Source organism: Psammomys obesus, unplaced genomic scaffold (genome assembly GCF_907164565.1).
Source record: "Psammomys obesus unplaced genomic scaffold, mPsaObe1.curated_primary_1811, whole genome shotgun sequence".
Taxonomy (NCBI): Eukaryota; Metazoa; Chordata; class Mammalia; order Rodentia; family Muridae; genus Psammomys; species Psammomys obesus.
Window position 1 is genome coordinate 1,959,556 of NW_026592710.1, and position 18,428 is coordinate 1,977,983.

General features: G+C 55.1%; 1 protein-coding gene across 2 annotated transcripts in view; it reads left to right on the top strand.

Annotated features, from left to right (window-relative positions):
- Window positions 1-12,690: 12,690 nt before the first annotated feature.
- Window positions 12,691-18,428, top strand: part of Tp73 (tumor protein p73) — a 20,388-nt gene continuing 14,650 nt past the window's right edge. For both annotated transcript variants that reach the window (XM_055615179.1, XM_055615180.1), the window contains exon 1: window positions 12,691-12,927. In XM_055615179.1, coding sequence (XP_055471154.1) covers window positions 12,712-12,927 — 216 coding nt within the window. In that variant the 5' untranslated portion in view covers window positions 12,691-12,711. The remainder of the gene's footprint in view (window positions 12,928-18,428) is intronic.

Consider the following 18,428-nt stretch of genomic DNA (forward strand, 5'->3'; position numbering starts at 1 on the left):
ACTGGGCTAGCCTGGAGGGTGGGCAGGTCTGGCTCTGTTCATCCTGGGGCAGCTCTTGAGGACCAGCCACGACTGGCTCCTGGTCAGGGCAGGTGAGCTGCTGCCCCTGCCCTCCGGGTTGGCTACTCCTGAAACAAGCGTTGAGGCTGGTGGCTCTGGCCATGCTCAGGGTCCCCGATCTTCACATTCTGACTACCCAGCTGCCAAGGAGCTCGGCAAACAGGTGTCTTTGTTTTGGGCTTTGGTGTGAGGCTGCCCCGCCCTGCCAAGAGCATCCTCATTTGGGACTTGCTCATTTGACAGCGCAGGTGGGGCGTTGCTCATCCACGCTCTCCTCCCTGTGGGTGTGAACTCCAGCCGTCGCCAGGCAGTGGTCTGGACCCAGGGCTTCCTGGTGTTTCTCTCAGGCAGGTACAGCTAGCCTGGCAGAGGGCAGGATAGAAGGGCCACAGCCCATGCTTGGCCTGAGCCCAAGGGACTCATTTCCAGACTTGCCGGTCCCTGGGGTCAAGCAGACACTTTGCTGCTGCCTGAGCAGATGGAGGCCTGGGTGCAGCTGCCCCACACAGCTACGTCCCTGCTAGGGGAGCAGGGAGAGTGAGGTCGTTGGCACATATAGCCCACAGGGACCCCGCAGTGGAAGAGGTGGTGTGTGCGTGCATGTGTGTCCCTGTACACGTGTGGCGTGTGGCAGTAGTGGCTGTGTACCTGTCAAGAGAGTTTTTTAAGTGTTCTTATGAGGATCTTGTTCATATGTTACAAAATATACTTGTAAATATTTTGCATATGCTCTTTATGAGTGCCTGGTAGATGTAAGTCTCCAAAACCGTGTTAAACTATCTCCCTGTATTATGTGTGTGGTGTGTGTGTGTGGTGTGATGTGATGTGTGTGAGTTTGTGGTTGTGTGATATGTATGTGTGGTGTGTGCGTGCACGTGTTGATATGTCTGTGCAGGTGTAGGCTGGAGGTGAACCTTGGGCATCACTGCCCAGGATCTGTCCTCCGTGTATTTTGAGAGTCTGTCTTGCACTGGGGTAGAGCTGAGTCAGCTAGATTGGGCTGTCTCTCTGTCTCTGCATCCCAGTGCTGGCGTACAAGCACACACCACCATGTCTGGCCCTTCACATGGGTTCTAGGGATCACACTCAAGTCATTATTCTTCTGCGGCTTGCACACTACTGACAGCCGTCTTCCCAGCCCCGTGTCATCTCATTTTAGACCAAGGATGCTGTGGCTTTCTCTTTCATTCATTGCATCATCACAGCCAGCATGTACTTCCTTGGATTTTGGCCCAGTGTAGCAGTGCAGCCCAGGACTTGCTGGGCTCAGAGCTTCTCCCTCTGGGAAGGGGCTGAGCCGTCATCCTAACTGGGTGTGACTCGGTTTCCTTGTTTCTCTGAGAGGATCATGCAGGAGAGAGTAGTCTGTAGCTCAGAGTGAACCAAGAACTCACGGTGTCTTTCTGCCTGTCTGCCTGTGTTGTCCCTACTGTGGCAGCCACCACTTGGTAGCCCACAGGCTGTCCTTGGAGAAGTGGAGGTACAGAGGACTGGGCACATGCCTTCCTCCTGTGGCTCTCTATGCTCTTCACCCTGCCTCCCCACTTCTGTGTGTGTGTGTGTGTGTGTGTGTGTGTCTCTTACCTACCATCTGTCTATCTGTCATCTGTCTATCTATCATCTGTCTATCATCTATCGATCTATCAATCATCTATCTGTCTGTCTTTCTATTATCTTTCTTTCTCTCTCTCTGTCTCTTCCTTCTTTCTTTCTTCCTTCCTTCCTTCCTTCCTTCCTTCCTTCCTTCCTTCCTTCCTTTCTTTCTTTTCTTTCTTTCTCTACCTTCCTTCCTTCTTTTCTTTCTTTCTTTCTTTCTTTCTTTCTTTCTTTCTTTCTTTCTTTCTTCCTTTCTTTCTTGACTAAAGAGTCTTGGGCCAAGTGGTGCCACAGAACGATCCATCCCTGAATACAGGATGGGCTCGGTCCTCCTGCATACAGAGAGCCCATTACAGAGTAGAAAGGAGTTGAGGGCCAATGGGGCAGGGCCTTGGGATAAGATGAACATGTTGTTGCCAGCAGTATCTCCTGAATGTACAACACACACACACACACACACACACACACACACACACACACACACACACATGGGAGAGGGAGAGATGGAAAAAGACAGAGAGAGAGGGAGAGAGAGAAAGCCTCCCAAGCTACAGGCAAGTGTGTGCACCCTGGTTCTTCCCTGGCTTCCGTGTGGAGCGGGGCTCAGCTGTCTCTGAAGAACCAGCATCATGGCTGGATGGCGGGTGAACTGGTTGTCCTCTGTTCTAGCATAGCACGCATCAGTACACAGTGGTGCAGGAACGCTGCATAGTATTGTGAGCGGCAGGATGAGCAGTGCATGTGCGCTCCAGGTGCGGAGTCTGCTACGCCTGGAGCAGGCTTCTCTGTGCTCCTACAGAAAGCATGGTTGCTGGGCCAGCAGAGCCCAAGGGATGGCCCCAGGTGAAAAAGAATAGCTAGTGCAACAGGAAAGGGCTCTAGAACAGAGGGCTGAGCTGGCCTAGGTTCTAGAAAGGCCTCATGCAGTGCTGGGAACTGACCACAGCGGGGCAGGAGGGGGCTGGGAGAAGGGATGTGGTCCAGGTGAGGGATGGCAGCACCTCGGGAAGGTGGGGTGGAGAAATGAGCTGGACATCTGCACTGGCCTGATGGGCTGTGCAGGAAAGGAGTGTGTAAGAGTGTGTAAGAGGAGTGTGTAAGGGGCGTTAGGGTGTGACGGGGAATTGCTGCAGGGAGCTCGGAAGTGTGCATGGGATGCTGTGCCCTGGCTGTGCAGTGTTTGGGGCTTCAGCAGCTGAACAGGTGAGGTGGAACGGCTGGCAGGTAGGAGGCCGTGTGTGGAGCTCCCGAGGCAAAGAAGGAAGGAGGAAGAGGGAGGGAGCTGACATCTGGTGGCTGGGACAGGGTGCGTGTGAGATGGTCAGGTGTGAGACGGGCTTTGGAGGGATCTTCAGAGGATGGAGACACAGCTGGAGGTCAAGGTCACTGTTGCCTTAGGAGCCCTGTAGTGATGGTCAGAAGGCTGCAGGGCTCTGTGTGGGAGGTGGCCACGTGGACATGCAGGTGCAGGAGGCAGGTGGGCAGGGAGGCCTGAAGATGGACCTGAGTGTTGTTTACGTCAAGGCTGGGGGGTATAGAGGGGAGAAGGAGCTGAACTGAAGAGCAGCCTGGAAGCCAGAAAGGGGCATCATAGTGGCCTGGGACAAGCGGCCCACTACAAGGTCAGGAAAGGGACCTGGGTCAGCCTCAGGTTGGGGAGAACTTGGGTAGGACTAGAGCTGAAGGAGAGGCACATCATCTCAGGCTCCTTGATGCCTTGGGGTGCTCTCTGTGTTCCGTCCAGCTCCCCTGGCCACCATCATCTCAGCCAGTGGAAAGTCTTCTCCTCCACTGGCCCAGACCCTAGAACTATCCTCACTCCCAGCCCAACACTTCGTCTGCGTGCTCCACCGCCTTCCCAGTGCTTGGACAGGGGCAGACCCACTGCCCTTCCTCTTGCCAGCTGTCCTGCACTTCCACGCAAGGGGGTCTTGGAGACCTAGTCTGTAAGCCTTTCTGCTGAGCCCAGCGGCTCTGCGCCCCAGCCTCTTCTGCTGCCTTCACCACTCAAGCACTTGCTCTTGGCCCTTTCCCTGACACCCCGCCTAGAACCACAGCAGACACCACAAGATCTCCAGACTAGAAACCACAGCAGCCCTTGCCTTTCCCAGAGCCCCACCCTGCCTGGACACCTGTTTCTGCTGCCTTGATGGGCAGTGTTCTCCCTTGCTTACTAGAGGCCCTGAGATTATGTGCTGCTGATTGGCTCACCTCTGTGCTACCGGCGGAGAGCTCAGAACCCCCTGCCAAGAGATGACATGAGCAGCACAGAGCCAGTTCATACCTTTAGTATGTGGGCAGCGTCTGCCCTCAGCTTTCATGGCTTGCTCTGGGCTGCCTTCTCCATTGGCTTTCAACATAATGTCATAGTCTCCCTATGGGCCACTGGAGCTGACACACTTGGGCCCATGTGGCTTTTACTGCACATCACATTTGTCATGATCTGTTTTCTGAGTTTAGCTGCTCATCCTTTGTTCCACACTAACCTAGGATCTAGGAAGAGCCTGGGAGATCCTGAACAGTTCCATGATGGAATAGATGGACAGAAGGGCAGTAGGGGGATTCATGGACAGGGATGCTGAGTTTCAGAGTACAAGAATGTGCCCAGGGAGAGGTGCTGGCAGAGGCATCCCCCCCCCACGCCTTCTCTCCTATACTGTTGGGGTACACTCAGGTGATTTAAAAATTTCTGTGAATCACTGCTGCTCTTGGGTGGTGCCAAAGAGGTGGGGGAGCTGCCTAGAGACTCTCTGGGAGGTTGTGCCCTGGGATGCCCAGAGTTCAGGCTACACTGGGTGGAGGGCTGGCCTGGGCATCACAGTGGGTCTTGCAAACATGCGCCTGGCATCTGAGTGGAGCTTCTGGGGGCACGCTTCCTGAGTGTGAGGTGTGGAAAGTTCCACATGGCCCTGGCATGGGACCGGGCAAGGCCCTGCCTCAGCGGGCAAAAGGAGGGTGCTATGTGCATACCTCCAGGGAGGCAGCCATTTCCCCCTGGCGCAAGTTGTGTCTTGCTGACATTTCCATCCGTTTAATCATAGGCTCAGGGAGACTGTGGGACGCACCATCAGGACGGAGGTCTCCAGCGAGCACGCAGGCGGGAGGGATGGCTGTCTCTACAGGGCCAGGCTGCTGTCAGTCACTAACCTCGGGCAAGCCGAACCCAGGTTCAGACATGCCTGTGGGAGAAGACCAGGGCTCCAGAAGCTTTCTTACCCTTAGAAGAATCCACACAGGTTTGGCTGGAGTTCTGGAAGCAGGAGGACCCTGACTCCCAACCCCCAGTGCTGGGCTCAGAGCACAATGAGTGTGACACTTGCTGCAGGGTGCGGGAAAGAGGCCTAGGGGTGCGCAAGCTCCCACAGAACACTGAGACCCCCACAGAAACCCATACCCGTGCCTCTCGGCTCCTACCAGAATTACTGCTCTAGTGTGGGAGCAGAAATGGAGGTAGAACAGCAGAGCAAGTACCCAGTGTGGTCTGTGAAACCAGGTTCCCTCTGTGCACATCAGAAGCTCAGGGAGCACGGTGGATGGTGCGGCCCCCTGCTGTGCACTTGGGCCTCTGGCATTGTCTGGGTGAGTCTGGCCCGAGGAGAGGGCTTGGCCTGACCAGGTGGGCTGTCAGAGCAGCTGTGGGCTCAACATGAGGCTGGCATGTAGGGGGTTCTCCTTCCTGAAAGGGCACGCTGAAGGTATGGAGTTGCTGGGTGCTGCCCAGCCCCTGAGCCCTCGGCTGGGGGCTGTGAATCATGGACTGAGCTTTGGTGACTGGACTTGAGTTCTTTTTGTCTGTGGAAATGCGGAGGCTCCAGTGTAGCGTCCTCAGAAGCACACCCGCATTGGAGCCTGCTCCTCTGTGAGGCGGCAGAGCGGGCAGAACCTAGTCACTACCCAACACTCTTGAGGCCCTGTGTGCCACCGTGGCCCTGTTCTCACTTCTCTATTCGTCTCAACTTCTGAGTCCCTCAGTATCATCACCTCACAGCACCTCAGTGTAAACAGAGGCAGAGAAGTCACGTGAAGATCTAGGGTTCTGTGTGAAGCAGGTCGGGGAGACAGGAGGCAACACTGATGAGTGGGAAGGGAAGCCGAAAGTACCGGGGCAGCTGGAGAGCACATTGGGGCTTCAGGAGGTGGGGGCCTTGGCAGGCTGATCTTGTGGCGAGGAGGTGGATGGTGCAGGCAGCCTGAAGCCCTGCATGTTTGCACTGAAGTTTGACAGCTAACACGTTTGACAGGCAGGTTTTTCTGGATGTGGTGTGGAAGTTGCTAGGCAGCTGGTGCAGCCAGCCCCCTCTGTGGTCCATCTTGGTGTTCTGGGCTATGACAGAGGCTGTCATGGATGGTGAAGTCACAAGAAGCAGTTGAGGAAGGTACCTGCTCCCAACCTGAGACACTCATTTTCCATCTATGTTTAAGGATAGATCGATTGACGGTGTCTGTGGGTTTGAAACGGTTAAGATGTGAGATGAGAATGGTCAGGGTAAAATCATAGTGTCCATCTTCTGCATATGAGGGAGGAGCCTGAGAAGGGGAGGGGACAGCCTTCCTTCTCTGATCAGGACAATACACTGGGGAGGGAAGGAGGAGGCCCTGCCCTGGCTCCAGCACTGAAGAGCCTGTCTATGTTTAGGTATGTGTGTTTCAATGTCCCTTTCATTCATCCAAGAGTTCCTGAGTATCCCTTTCCATGCCAGGTGTCAGTACACACCCAAGAATGAGACCCTAGCCACTGTCCCCCACGGAGCCTCATGGCCCTGCTCAGTTGTCTTCGGTGCCAGCCTTGTTCCTTGTGGGCAGACAGCCACTGTTCCTTCCTCACGGGGGCCTTGTGCCAGTGGGCTGATGGAGACATGCCAGGGCAAAGTGATGAAGCTCCTAGATTCTGGTCCTGGTGGCTGGACCAGGGTTGTTCCTTTTGATGAACAGCCGTAGGGTCTCCTGTTTTCAGACCCTTACCCCCCCCCCTCACCACACAGCAAGTAATGTCTGGATTTCATCCCCATTATGCAGAAGAGAAAATGAAGGCCCAGGGATGTGGAGCCATATACCATCCCTTTCCTTCTCCTACTGCCCACCCCCCAGCCCACCCAGGACACAGTGCCCACCCTGGACTCATACTGTCAACGTAGCTTAGCCAAGAGAGCATGCTTGAGGACTGGATTGCTGCCACCCTCTTCTCCCTCTGCTCAGGGCAGACAAGAAACTCAGCTGCCTCCTAGCAGGAGCTTGGGGAGCTGGTCCCAGTTGTGGGTGTTCTATGCTCCTCTGCTATAGGGCAAGGTCACCATCCTGATGTCACCCCAGGGCATGAAGAGACCAAGGGAGACAAGGTGTGAGAACTGACTTGAAGTCTGAGCCTAAGGGAGACAGGTTCAGGTATTGCTGGCTCTGTCCGGCAGACAGCCCAGTAGGCTTCCGGCAAAACCACAGGCCGACACCAAGATGAGGTCTTTGACACCGAGGGAATAGGGGACTCTTTTGAGAAAGCTTGGCCTTCTCTGCAGAGGGTGGGGCTCACAGGAGCTCTCATTCTCCTGAGCTCAGGACGGGTCTCTCCCTCAAGTGCCCTGGGGTTTGCTGGATGATCACAGCCCCTCTGGACAAAGCCTAGTGTGTGACACAGAGACAGGGGTGGGGTGAGGCTGTGTTCTCCTCAAACCCCCGTCCCCATCAGCGCTATGTCCCCCATGCTGATGTTTCCCAGGAAGGTTGCTCTCCCAGTGGCCTGGACACTGGAGGAAAGGCCACCCGCTGGCTCCATGACTCTCATTCCTTGGGGCCTCTCCAGGTCACGCCCAGGCACCCCGAGTCACATGTAGGCACACGCGTGCTGCCGCAGGCTGGGCGTGCCCTAATTAGCCCACTATCTTGGAGTTCTCATTGAAAGCAAAACAAACCAAAAAAGTTTGGGTTTGTCCAGGTTCTTCCCTGAGGCCAAGTGGGCCTTGTCTGGGCTTCCAGGGGGCCTCTGAGTCTGGGGAACCCCTGGGCTTCTGTGTAGACCTGCTTGGACTCTCTGACAAGGCTCCTCCTATCAGCAGCCTGACTGCAGGCCGAAGTGGGGGCCAGACTGAGCCCCACAGTCTGGCAATGAGGAAACCGTTTTCTTCCCCTGAGCCTCAGGAGGGGGAGGGAACCCTATGCAGAAGGTCACTTTCCAGGCAGTGGGGTCCTTGCCATCTCGGGGAGGCATGACAGACACCAAGACCAGACTGTGAGTGAGTGGGAGGGGTCCCTAGGGAATGCAAGAAATGAGCAGGCAGGGGAGGCCCAGCATTTGCCAGACAAGGGACAGACTGATCTACTGGGCAGCCCAGGGAGGCCTGCTCCTGTGAGGGCCTCAGATTCACCATGCCAGCCAGGTTCTGCTCCGCAGTACTGAGGGCCTGCCTTCTGGATGTGCCTGGTCCCTCCTGCAGAATGCTCCCACAGATGCTATCGCTGTTCCTTTTGGTTCAGTGACTAAGTATTTGGCACCCACCTCCAATCATTGAAGAATGCAGACAAGTTAAAATATGAACCTTGCTGCCATGGGCCTGTACCCTGCTTCTGAGCAAGAGAGGCAGGGCTCCCTGCCCATCAGGGATTGGGCATGGAGGGGCTGCTATTGCCTGCTGCCACCATCATGGCCTCCCTTCCCAAAGCCCTCTGGGAAGACATTGAACCCAAGGCTGCAGGAAGGAGGTGGTTCTGTAGTCCAATCCTGGATCTGAAACATAACAGGGGAGATCCCTCCCCTGAGGTTCAGGGACCCGTGGAAGACAGGAAACATGAGTTAGAACCATGGACCATCCGTCTGTCTGTCTTCGTTCCTAGACAGCCACACCAGAGAACTGTCTTCCTGACCATCAGACTTAGCCCATGGCTATCACTCACTCACTCTGCATTCCCCTGCTACTTTGTTGCAATAGAAAAAAAAAAAAAAAAAAAAGCCTTACGCAGCCAATCTGCACCGGGAACACTGGTGGTCCAGGTCAGCACCGCTCAGGGAATACAGCCTGTGGGATCCTGAGTCTGTGGGATCCTGCGTCCTCAACCTCATCTGTGCACATGTTCTTCTTTGTCTGTGGGTTTGCCTGCGTCTGTTAAACCCTTCACATCTTCAGGATCACTGTGTCTGTGGGGACCTGCATCTGTAGGTTCCTCATCTTCAAATCTAATGAGTAGGAATCCAAAAAATATTTGGAAAAATTGCATTTATACCGAGCATGCGCAGACACGATTCTCTTCTCCCCGTGAGCAGTGTGCTGTAATGGCTGCACAGCATACGCAGTGTGTTGGGCTCTGTGAGCCAGCCGGGGGATGTCTCCGAAGGGCTTTCTCTAAGGGGGCCCATGGCGTTCCTGGGCCTGACCTCTCATGAACGCTAAGGGACAAGTGTAGGACTGGAGCCGTGTGTGGACTTCTGAACATCAGTGGCTTCAGTCACGTGGTGAAAAGAGAATCAGAGCTGTGGCTCAGTCGAAGATGTCTGCCTGGTGTGTGTGCGTTCTGGGTTCAGTCCCCAGGACCGCAGAGGAACTGGTGGATGGAATCATGATTTGCTCTGCCACCTGGGGTCACCTCAGTGTGCGCACAGTCCTTGCACTCGACACGCTCCTCTTCACATGCTCAACCCTTTGGGGTCGTGGTCCAGCTCACAGACTGTGTGGGTCCTCACAGGCTCACAGTTACATAGGAGGAGAGCATTAGGACAAAGGTCAGGGCATGTAGGTGTTCAGGCTGCTGTGGCCAGGGCTAGCCCCTCTGAGCTCAGCAGAGGCTGTGACAAGACCAAGGTGGAGGTTTCCTCCGGAGATAGGCTGTGGTCAGAGGTCTGTAGGAGGATTCTGAGAGTGAAGGTGCTTGAGTGCGGTCTGTGCTAGGCCAACCAGAGCTCTGCCTTCATGCCGCTCAACTGCCTAGTCAGCAGGAGGAGCGGACTATGACCTTCTTACCAGGAGTCTGGGGGCAGGGCTTGGGATGGGGAAGGGTCTCCCTAGCGTCGTGTAGGTTCCACAGTATAGGAGGCTTGTGGTCTTCCCCTCTCTGATGGGGCCGGCTGCCACGCCCCATGCTCCAAATGGCGTTGGTGCTGGGACTGTAACTCTGGCGGCAGAGTACAGGAGCCTGTGGGTTCAATTCCCGGCACTGTACAAAGTGGCTGCCCGGGTGCCTGCTCGTAATCCAGCACTCAAGACATAGCGCCAGAGGTTCAAGGTCAGCTTCCTAGATAATGAGCTCCAGGATAGCCTGGGCTACATGAGATCATGTCTCAGAAACTGAAAATAACAAAACAAACAAGTAAATAATAAGAAGTACTACCCAGCAGTGTTTAGTCTGAACAAATGTAGGCAACCATTGCTTCTAGAGCGTTTCCACCTCCCCAGAGAGAGAAACCCTGCCTGGGAGGCTCTGCTTCTCGCTCTGCAGCCCAGCAGCTTTTGCTCCTCTCTCTCTGGATTTGCCTGTTCTGAAGGTTTGCCTACATGAAGTCACACTGTGCGTCTGATGAGAGAAAGTCTTGGGTTTCATCCTCATGGTTGCTATGTTATCACAGTCCTGTGGCCGGTGGTCTTCTAACTTGTTTGCCCACTGCCTGGGGTAAGGGTAGGTAGAGAGGCTGGCGCCCTGTGGCATGGGAAGTTGAGAACATGTAGGAGCCCATCCAGGACTATGGGAAGGACTTGGTGGTCAGAGCCTAGCCTGCAGGCCCAGCCCTCTGTGGGTGGACAGTTTTATACTATGGAACTCTGGCCTCCTCGCCAAGGCCTATCCACCCAAGCCCAGCAGGGTCTTGCATACTCGGGAAAAGGTGGGTCATAGACATTGGCTAAGCTCTGGCAGCAGTTGGCCGCCCCACAGTCCCCAAGCTAGAGCCTCCAAGGAAACCTCTGCATGGCCCTCAGAGGCTTAAGGTGCAGAGATCACAAGTGGCAAGAGCCGGAACCTTGGAATGGAGAGCTGGTTCAGTGGCTAAGAGTACTCACTGCCCTTGCAGAGGACACAGGTTTGGTTCCCAGCACCCACACAGCAGCTCAAAACCACCTATAACTCCAGTTCCAGGGCGTTTGATGCCCTTGCTGTTATTGAACTTGGGGTCACATCCTGTGTCCTGAGCCAGGTTTGGCCACCCATACTCAGTAAGCCAAACGAACAGTAGAAAGCATGAAAAGGCCACATTGGGAAGCAGGACATTTGGCTTAAGTTTGGCTTCAGGGTCCAAAGTGAAAGTAAAACTTAAACAGAGGGTCAAGAAATTGCACATGTAAGCACTCTGGTTACGGTGGTGTTCAGCCTACTGATGACCCATCACTGAGCTTCAGTCTCAGGGGGGACAAGTTGTTAAAACTGGGTAAAATCTCCTTTTCCTTTTCCCAGCATGAGATTCTTTGGGGGAAATTCCCATGTCTTTGGGGTCCATTGTTTTAAACCCTGACAGTCACACTGACAGACAGACAAGTTTTCCCTTCAGAATATCTTCATTTCTGTCAGTCCTTTTACATCTTTCCAGCCTGTGACAGCATAGGTCACACATGCAGTAAATAATTACACATACAAGTTTTTTTTTAAGTCCTTAAAAAACAAAAACAAAAACAAAAACAAAAAAGCCCAACCAGACCACTGTCACTTGCCCTTGTCTTCCAAGTTTCCTCTTCTGTCTCCTGAGCTGGTCTTCCTCCTTCTGGGAAGCTCTTAGTAGGACCCTCCCTCCTGTATTAGCTTCCATCGGGGATTGTCCTGGACCCTGGCCTGACCCCAAAGCTCCTGCTGAGGATCCACACTGGACCACTGGGGCTTTGTCATCACCCAGTTGTCACTTTGTACAACCGTGCTCCATCTGAGGACTGAGGCACAGGAGGACGGAGCACAAGGTCCCCATGAGAAGAGGGACATATGCTAGGAGCACTGTCAGCCCGGGCCATGGGTCTTGGCCTCCCTTGTGGTCTGGAAACACTGTGGACTTAGAGGAGGCAGGCTGGAGGGAGGTTCCAGTTGGGCCAAGTTGGGTCCATCATCTGTGAAGTGGGAACAAAAGGTAGTGTCCACCTCCAGCCTGTGGAGGGCCAACTGTGTGTGCAGGAAGGTTCCTGGGCACAGAGAGGATCAGTGAAGCACCTGCAGTTAGGCAGCCACTCTGGGCAGTGTCAGCCACTGGGTACTGGCCTCCCAAATCCTTCTTGCTTGATGCTTTTGGATGTGGACTGGGTAGTCCTCAAGTTGATATTTGTTGAAACACCCAAGGCAGGCAGGTAGGGCCTCCCTAAAGCTCATGGGGGCAAGCTGACCTAGCCGAGGGTCCCACAGATGGTGGAGGAGGGCTCACTGAGTTCAGAGTCATTGAATACATTTTTTTTTGGGGGGGAGGAGGTCTGGGCTGCCTGGGCTACCTAGCTGAAAGCCAGCAGTGATCATCCCTGGGTGGAAGAATGGGGAAGTCACTGTCATGGAGATAAAGCCAACGGCTTAAACAAATTCTTTTGAAAGTGTTCTTTGGGACCTCCAGGGACTGACTGCTGCCTTGGCTCTGTTCATCACTTAGAGGGCTGGACTCAGGGGTCACATCTGGCCTTCCAGTACTCCAGGGCACCCATGCTCCAAAACCTGCTGTGCACCCACCCAGCTCTGCAGCCAGCCTGCAGGCTTGTGTGTGAGCCCTCCAGCCCATGCTGCCCTGGGAACACAGTGGAGGCCAAGGGGATCGTGGTCTGGGAGCCCTCCCCACCAAACAGCTCCCCTCCGGGAGGTGTGCAAAGCCCCAATCCACCTTGCTGGCAGCTGGGTGGATCCCCAGGAGCCCTGGCACCCGGCAGGAGAGGGGCAGGCAGGAGAGGTGAATGTGCGTTTATCCCAACACAAGTAGTGGCCTGTTGGGGTGGGGTGGGGGCCCCAGGAAATATTTGGGATGACTTGGAGCCGGCTGGCCCTTTAAGGCTCCTGTAACAAGACACCTCCCCAACGGGACAGGAGCCACAGGAGCCGGAGCTGGGGCTTCCACCTTAGCCCTGGTTTCTTCCCTCCCTCCTCCCCCTTCCTTGCCAGGCCCAGTTCAATTTGCTCAGCAGCGCCATGGACCAGATGGGCAGCCGCGCGGCCCCAACCAGCCCCTACACCCCAGAGCACACTGCCAGTGCGCCCACCCACTCGCCCTACGCGCAGCCCAGCTCTACCTTCGACACCATGTCTCCGGCGCCTGTCATCCCTTCCAACACTGACTACCCTGGTCCCCACCACTTCGAGGTCACCTTCCAGCAGTCAAGCACAGCCAAGTCGGCCACCTGGACGGTGAGTAGCCATGTTGCCAGTGGCATCGGAAGGGAGGGCAGCAGGGTAGGATGACACAGCCCTGGCACTGAGCTCTGTCTGAGCACACACAGGCTGTCCACATGGGCTTCCCACCTGGCCAGAGCCAGGAGGAGCATCAAGCAGGAGGCGGTCCTGGGGCTGGGCAGTGTGGGTGTGTCCACCCCTAGGACGTGTGTCCAGAGCCAGCCAACCTCCCATGGGGTCTGGAAAGGTCGGGAAAGTTGCAACCAGCAAGGTCCACAGGGCAGGGAGCGTGGCCAGTTTTCTGTGCTCAGTGCCTTGAAATCTATCTAGTCCCGCGCCTCTGCTGAGAGTCTCGGGCACCCACAGAGGCTGCCTGTTCCAGAGAGTTTGGTTGTGGATTGGGGTTTTGTCCTTACATCTCTGTGCATTGGTGTGAGACCGGATCTCCAGAAAGCACGGTGCTGAGGGTTCCGGTTCTTTCCCTGGTGCCTCCAGAAGCAGTCTGGCTTGCGGCTGGGAATTAGCTGATGTTGACAAAATCTCACCTGTTTGCTTGCTGAGAGCTGAGCAGCTGGCTAAGTGCTGGTGTCTGTCCCCATTGCGCAGCCAGGAAAGCTCAGTTGTGAGAAGGGAGAGCAGTCTGCTCAGAGTTATGCAGGCAGTGAGAGATGCTGGGCTTGGGACATAGTGGCATGAGCACCCCCTGGGCACCAACACTCTGTGGGAGAAGGGGCTGCAGGAGGAGCACAGTGAGGCTTGAGAGACGCTGGTCTGGGCACACAGAGTGTTGGGTAGGAAGGGCAGTCCCGGGGCCTTCCGGTCTCTGTACCCAGCTAAGGCTAGGGACAGAGAACCTGACACCTGGGACAGTAGGAGGTATACTGAGTCATCCACTGGTCCCCGTCTTCCTCATCTACGCTCTCCAGGGAACAGCTGGATATGGAGCCGTCCATGCAGTGCAAGCTCCCGAGCAGGGCCACCCCTCCTCCCAAGTCCCCTGGTTGTAGCTTTCACATTCTTCCAGGAGACTGAAGAGCTGGACAGAGCCAGACCTTGTAGGTGGCCACAGACAATCAGTCTAGCTGGCCTGGGCCTGGTCTCCTCTAGTTTCTTTTGGCTGCTGTTCAAGGCTCCCCAGCTCCTGGCCCATCATCAAGTGAAGGCTCAGCCCAAATGCTGGAGCTCTGAAAGGCTTCAGTGGGCAAGAGGGGCTGGGTACCTACGGCACTTCATCCCAGTGACTGTAGGCCCATGTGCTCCATTCTCCCTAATCACAGATCATTGCTGACTGACGGTGGTGATGAGGGTTTGAATGAGATGGGACTGGTGCAGTACACAGCTCTAAAGCCTATCCTGGGCAGCGGAGGGAGCCATCCAACATGGCCTTTCTGTAGAACCATCCCTGAGGACGGCCTCTCCTGTACTGCCTGTGTGTGTGTGTGTGTGGGGGGGCTAGCCTAGGCTCTTCCTCCGGCAGGGAGGAATGACCTAGACTGAGTGACCTGTGGTCAGGCTAGGAAGCCCAGTATATGGGTGTTTCCAGTCCCAAGAGGCTCTCTACACTGCTCTCACACTTTCAAATGTATTCCCTAAGTCCGTCGTGGGGGGAGGCAGGGTCCTGTCTGTCATAAAGGTCTGGTGGTGTAAAAAGTCGCCTAAATCCTGAGGATGTTGCTGCGTGTGGGATTGCCTCCATGTGGGATTGCCTCCATGCCTCTTCTTTGCCTGAGATGTTGATGATGTCTTTGCCATGCCTGAGGGTTCAGTTGCCTCAGATAGTCAGGGCTGATCTTTGAGAGGGGCAGATACTGCCCGCCTTACTGGCTTCCTCCTGCCATCTGGGGCTTCTGCAATCCCCTCTGAGGTGTTTGACATCAAGTATCCCATAATGCTTTGTTTCCTGCTGCCCTGCTCTAACTGCTCCTATGGTGTAGTCTGCTCGGACAAGATATACTCCTGGCTGGCCAGACATACCAGGGAGCAAGGACGGCATGGCCTCCCAACCCAGCCTTCACCCAGTGCCAGAGCAGCAGAGCGGAGCTGTCAGCAAGAGGACGCTGTTGCCTACCCACTCCCAGCCTCGTCACACAGGGGGTGAGGTGGGACCAACATTGATAATGAGATTTTTGGCACCTCAGAGATCTGGGAGCAGACACTCGAGGGCTTTTCTCGATGCCTAGGAAAGGGGCTGGCAGCGGCTGCTCTCAGCTCTGGGGGTCCAACTGTGTGGTGCTGCCCAGACTTGCCACCTAGGCTCCTGCCACGCCACTGGCTGGTAACTGATAGATAATTCATATTTTTCTCAAGTACAATTCCAGATTGACTGCTGCCTTCATTCCTCTCAGATTGGCAAAAACACCCTCCCTGGCCTCCAAGTGACCACAGCTGTTAATGGGGCTTTTGGCCTCGGCATTGCTGAAGCCACTTTGGGGACTCTCTGGCCCCAGAGGATCTGCTTGGCCTGACCAGATTTTCTCTTAGCCTGAAAATCACTTGTTCAGTAAGGGTCTGGGGTCTAGTTCATGGCCCTGCCTGAATGTGTACATACATGTACATACATGCACAAGGTCCCCATGCCCCGACATCAGGTACAGTGTGTGTGGTGTATGCACTTATGTGCCTGTGGCACACAAGGATGTAAACAGAAATGTGCTAAGGGACCTACATATGAGGACACACACACTGGCCCTCCTGGTTGCTCCCCAGAGTTCTGACAGCCCTTGCCTCAGAAAAGGCCAAGAGGAAGGAGGATTGGTGAGAAGAGGGCTTTATGTTTCGGCAGAGACTATAGACAGCTGGTCTCAGGAGCCCTTAGGAGGGGAGGAATCGGGACAAGTTCTTGTCTGTCTCCCGACAGCAAGAAGAGAGGGGCGTCCAGCAGCAGCTCGGCGTCTGCACAGTGGCTCTGCTTAGACAAGAGGGCCACTGTGGGTGGCCAGCCTGCCTCGCGTGTGTCTGCAGAGCCCCAGAGGCAGGGTGGCCACAGCAGCTACTACAGAGGCAGCTGCAGAAGAGACCAATAGTGAAGTGGTCCTGGATGGCTTGACTGCCTGGGAGCTTCAAGAATGAACATATAGATGGCCTGGACATGTCCCCAAGTAACCTTCAGCTGCCCTCAGTGTGTGTGTGTGTGTGTGTGTGTGTGTCTGTCTGTCTGCCCGCCCGCCCGCCCGCCCGCCTGCCTGTCCTGAAAGAGAGCCCCTACCCACCCACCCAGCAGTCCCTGGCAGGAAGCACAAAGCCTCTGTGAGGGCTTCCTGGGGAGGGACGGGGCTGAGTCAACACTAATGGATTTGGAGCAAACTTTCCAGCCCCTCAGAGGTTTGCAAAGCAGAAGAATAGAGGAGGTGTCCCGACATGATTGTGGTATCAATTGCGTTATCCTAAAAGTTTATGGAATGCATAAATGGAATTAATACCTTTTACTGGCACCAGGAGCAATTATGTCTATGTAAAGCCTAGAGAAGAGCTCTAACCATGTTTATTGTGGAGATGAGACGTGAATTATTAGGGAAACAAGCACTTACGGAGGGATTGCGGCAATTGCTCAGACTGTGTAGCTTTGCAGGGGAGGACGGGCCCCACTAGGCTGGCCCTGGCTCTCATCTGGGCTGGGTACCTGCAGAAGGGATGATGGCCTGAAGCACTCTGGCCATTGATGGCCTCCCAGTAGGCACAGACTCTAGCCTGGAGACTCTGAACCCCTGGATCCAACTGCAGCTTGACACTGCCAGCGGTCCCTGCATCCAAGCGTGCTCCCCAACGGAGCGGCCAGACCACGTACCTCCAGGGTGCTAGTGGGGGCATGAGAAAGGGCATCCTGGGGGACAGGACTCTATCCCATGGTTTGGGGCTATTGAGGATTGAGTTCTTATTCATGTATTGCCAAAAATCATCCTCTTTTCAGAGTCAGCTGTGTGGCTTGGGAGTGTGGTTCCTGGTTCACTCTACTGTTCTCTGCACTCAGGAGAGCTGGTGTGACCCTGGAAGGCCTAAAGCTGGCGCTTCCACAGACTCTCCCACAATAGCTCATGCCACTCATGCTGAGGAGAATGTCACAGCAGAGTGACTAGAGACCTGTTCTGAGTGGGTCTGTGGGAGACTCCCTGTTTCTTGTACTCTGCACAGCTGATGCAGCCATGGCATCCTGGGACCCCAGCTGCCATCCCTCAGCCCACAGCAGATACACTTACTTCCTTTCCCACTTTACAGACCAGAAACTCAGAGGGCAGGTCAAGGCGATGTCACCCATCTGCAAAGGGCTGAGACAGGACGCTCACCTCAGTGGCCTATGCCAGAGATGGCGGAGATCTCTCTCTCTCCCCTGTCCACAGCTCTAAGTTCCCTAGTGGTGGTTCTGAAACCTTAGAGTTCTCTAAGCAACAGGAAGGGGGCCCTGACACCCAGAGGCCCACCTGCTTGCCTCAAAGAAGGAGATCTGGGCTTGTTCCTTAGCATGGGGAGAGCTTCTGCCACCGCTCACATTGGTGGAGAGACATGCCATCCACCCAGGACAGATTTGTAAATGCTTTCTGACCAACATCCGAGGTGAGGAGGCCAGCCAGGGCCATGGAACACTCCTCCTTCCTCTTCGCATTGTTGATCCGTGCTACATTTGCCCTGCTGGACCTTGAGCACCTCAGCTCTACCAACACACTCTACAGCTTGGAGAGAAGCCAGTGGGGGTGGAGCATTGTTCATCATAGGCTAAAGCTGGACAGGGTTTGGGGAGCACAGCAAGATGCCATCCGGGGCCGAGTGTTGAGTTGACTTCTTGCATGCCTGCACCTCCAGGCTGGCGGTAGGTATAGGGAAACCACCTGAAATTTATCAGACTCCCACCTTGGAAGCTGAGCTAACCTTAGGTGCATGGGGCCACTCCAGAAGAGTTGTCTGTGACCTGGAGGCCCAGACCCTGTTGCCTCCTCCTGAGAAAATCCCACAGCCACATCCAGTAACATCACTGCTTTTACATGAGCTGGAGTGTTCTAGGCTTTGAGATGGGAGGAGGGGCCCTCTGCCTCCACCGCTGACCAGTGTAAGACCAAGCCTAGTACTCCAAGACCAGGTATCAGGTGGCAAAGTCAGACTGCGCGGTACACTTGAAGGCAGAGAAGCTCTTTGGAAAAGCTGCTGGTGTGGCAGATAAGGCAGAAACCTACAGTGACCCGAACCCCAGGCCTGTTTACCTGCCTCTCCACAAGCAGCCTGTTCTGCATCAGCTCACTTGGTGTCCCGCTGTGCTGGACAGCCTAGGGAGGCCTCCTGAACCTTGGGAGGGTGAAACAGGGCAGTGCCATACTCTGTACCTGGCCCTGGTTCTGGGGAGCTCCTACTCAGCTCTGCTCAGGGATTTGGACTCTAGAATGTTCCTGCCCTAAAGCTACAATGAAGGTGTCTAAAGCTCAGTGAAAACTTATATTCTAACCAGCTATTGCCTGCAGCACTAAAGAGCGACTCCCCTAAATACACACACACACACACACACACACACACACACACACACACACACACAC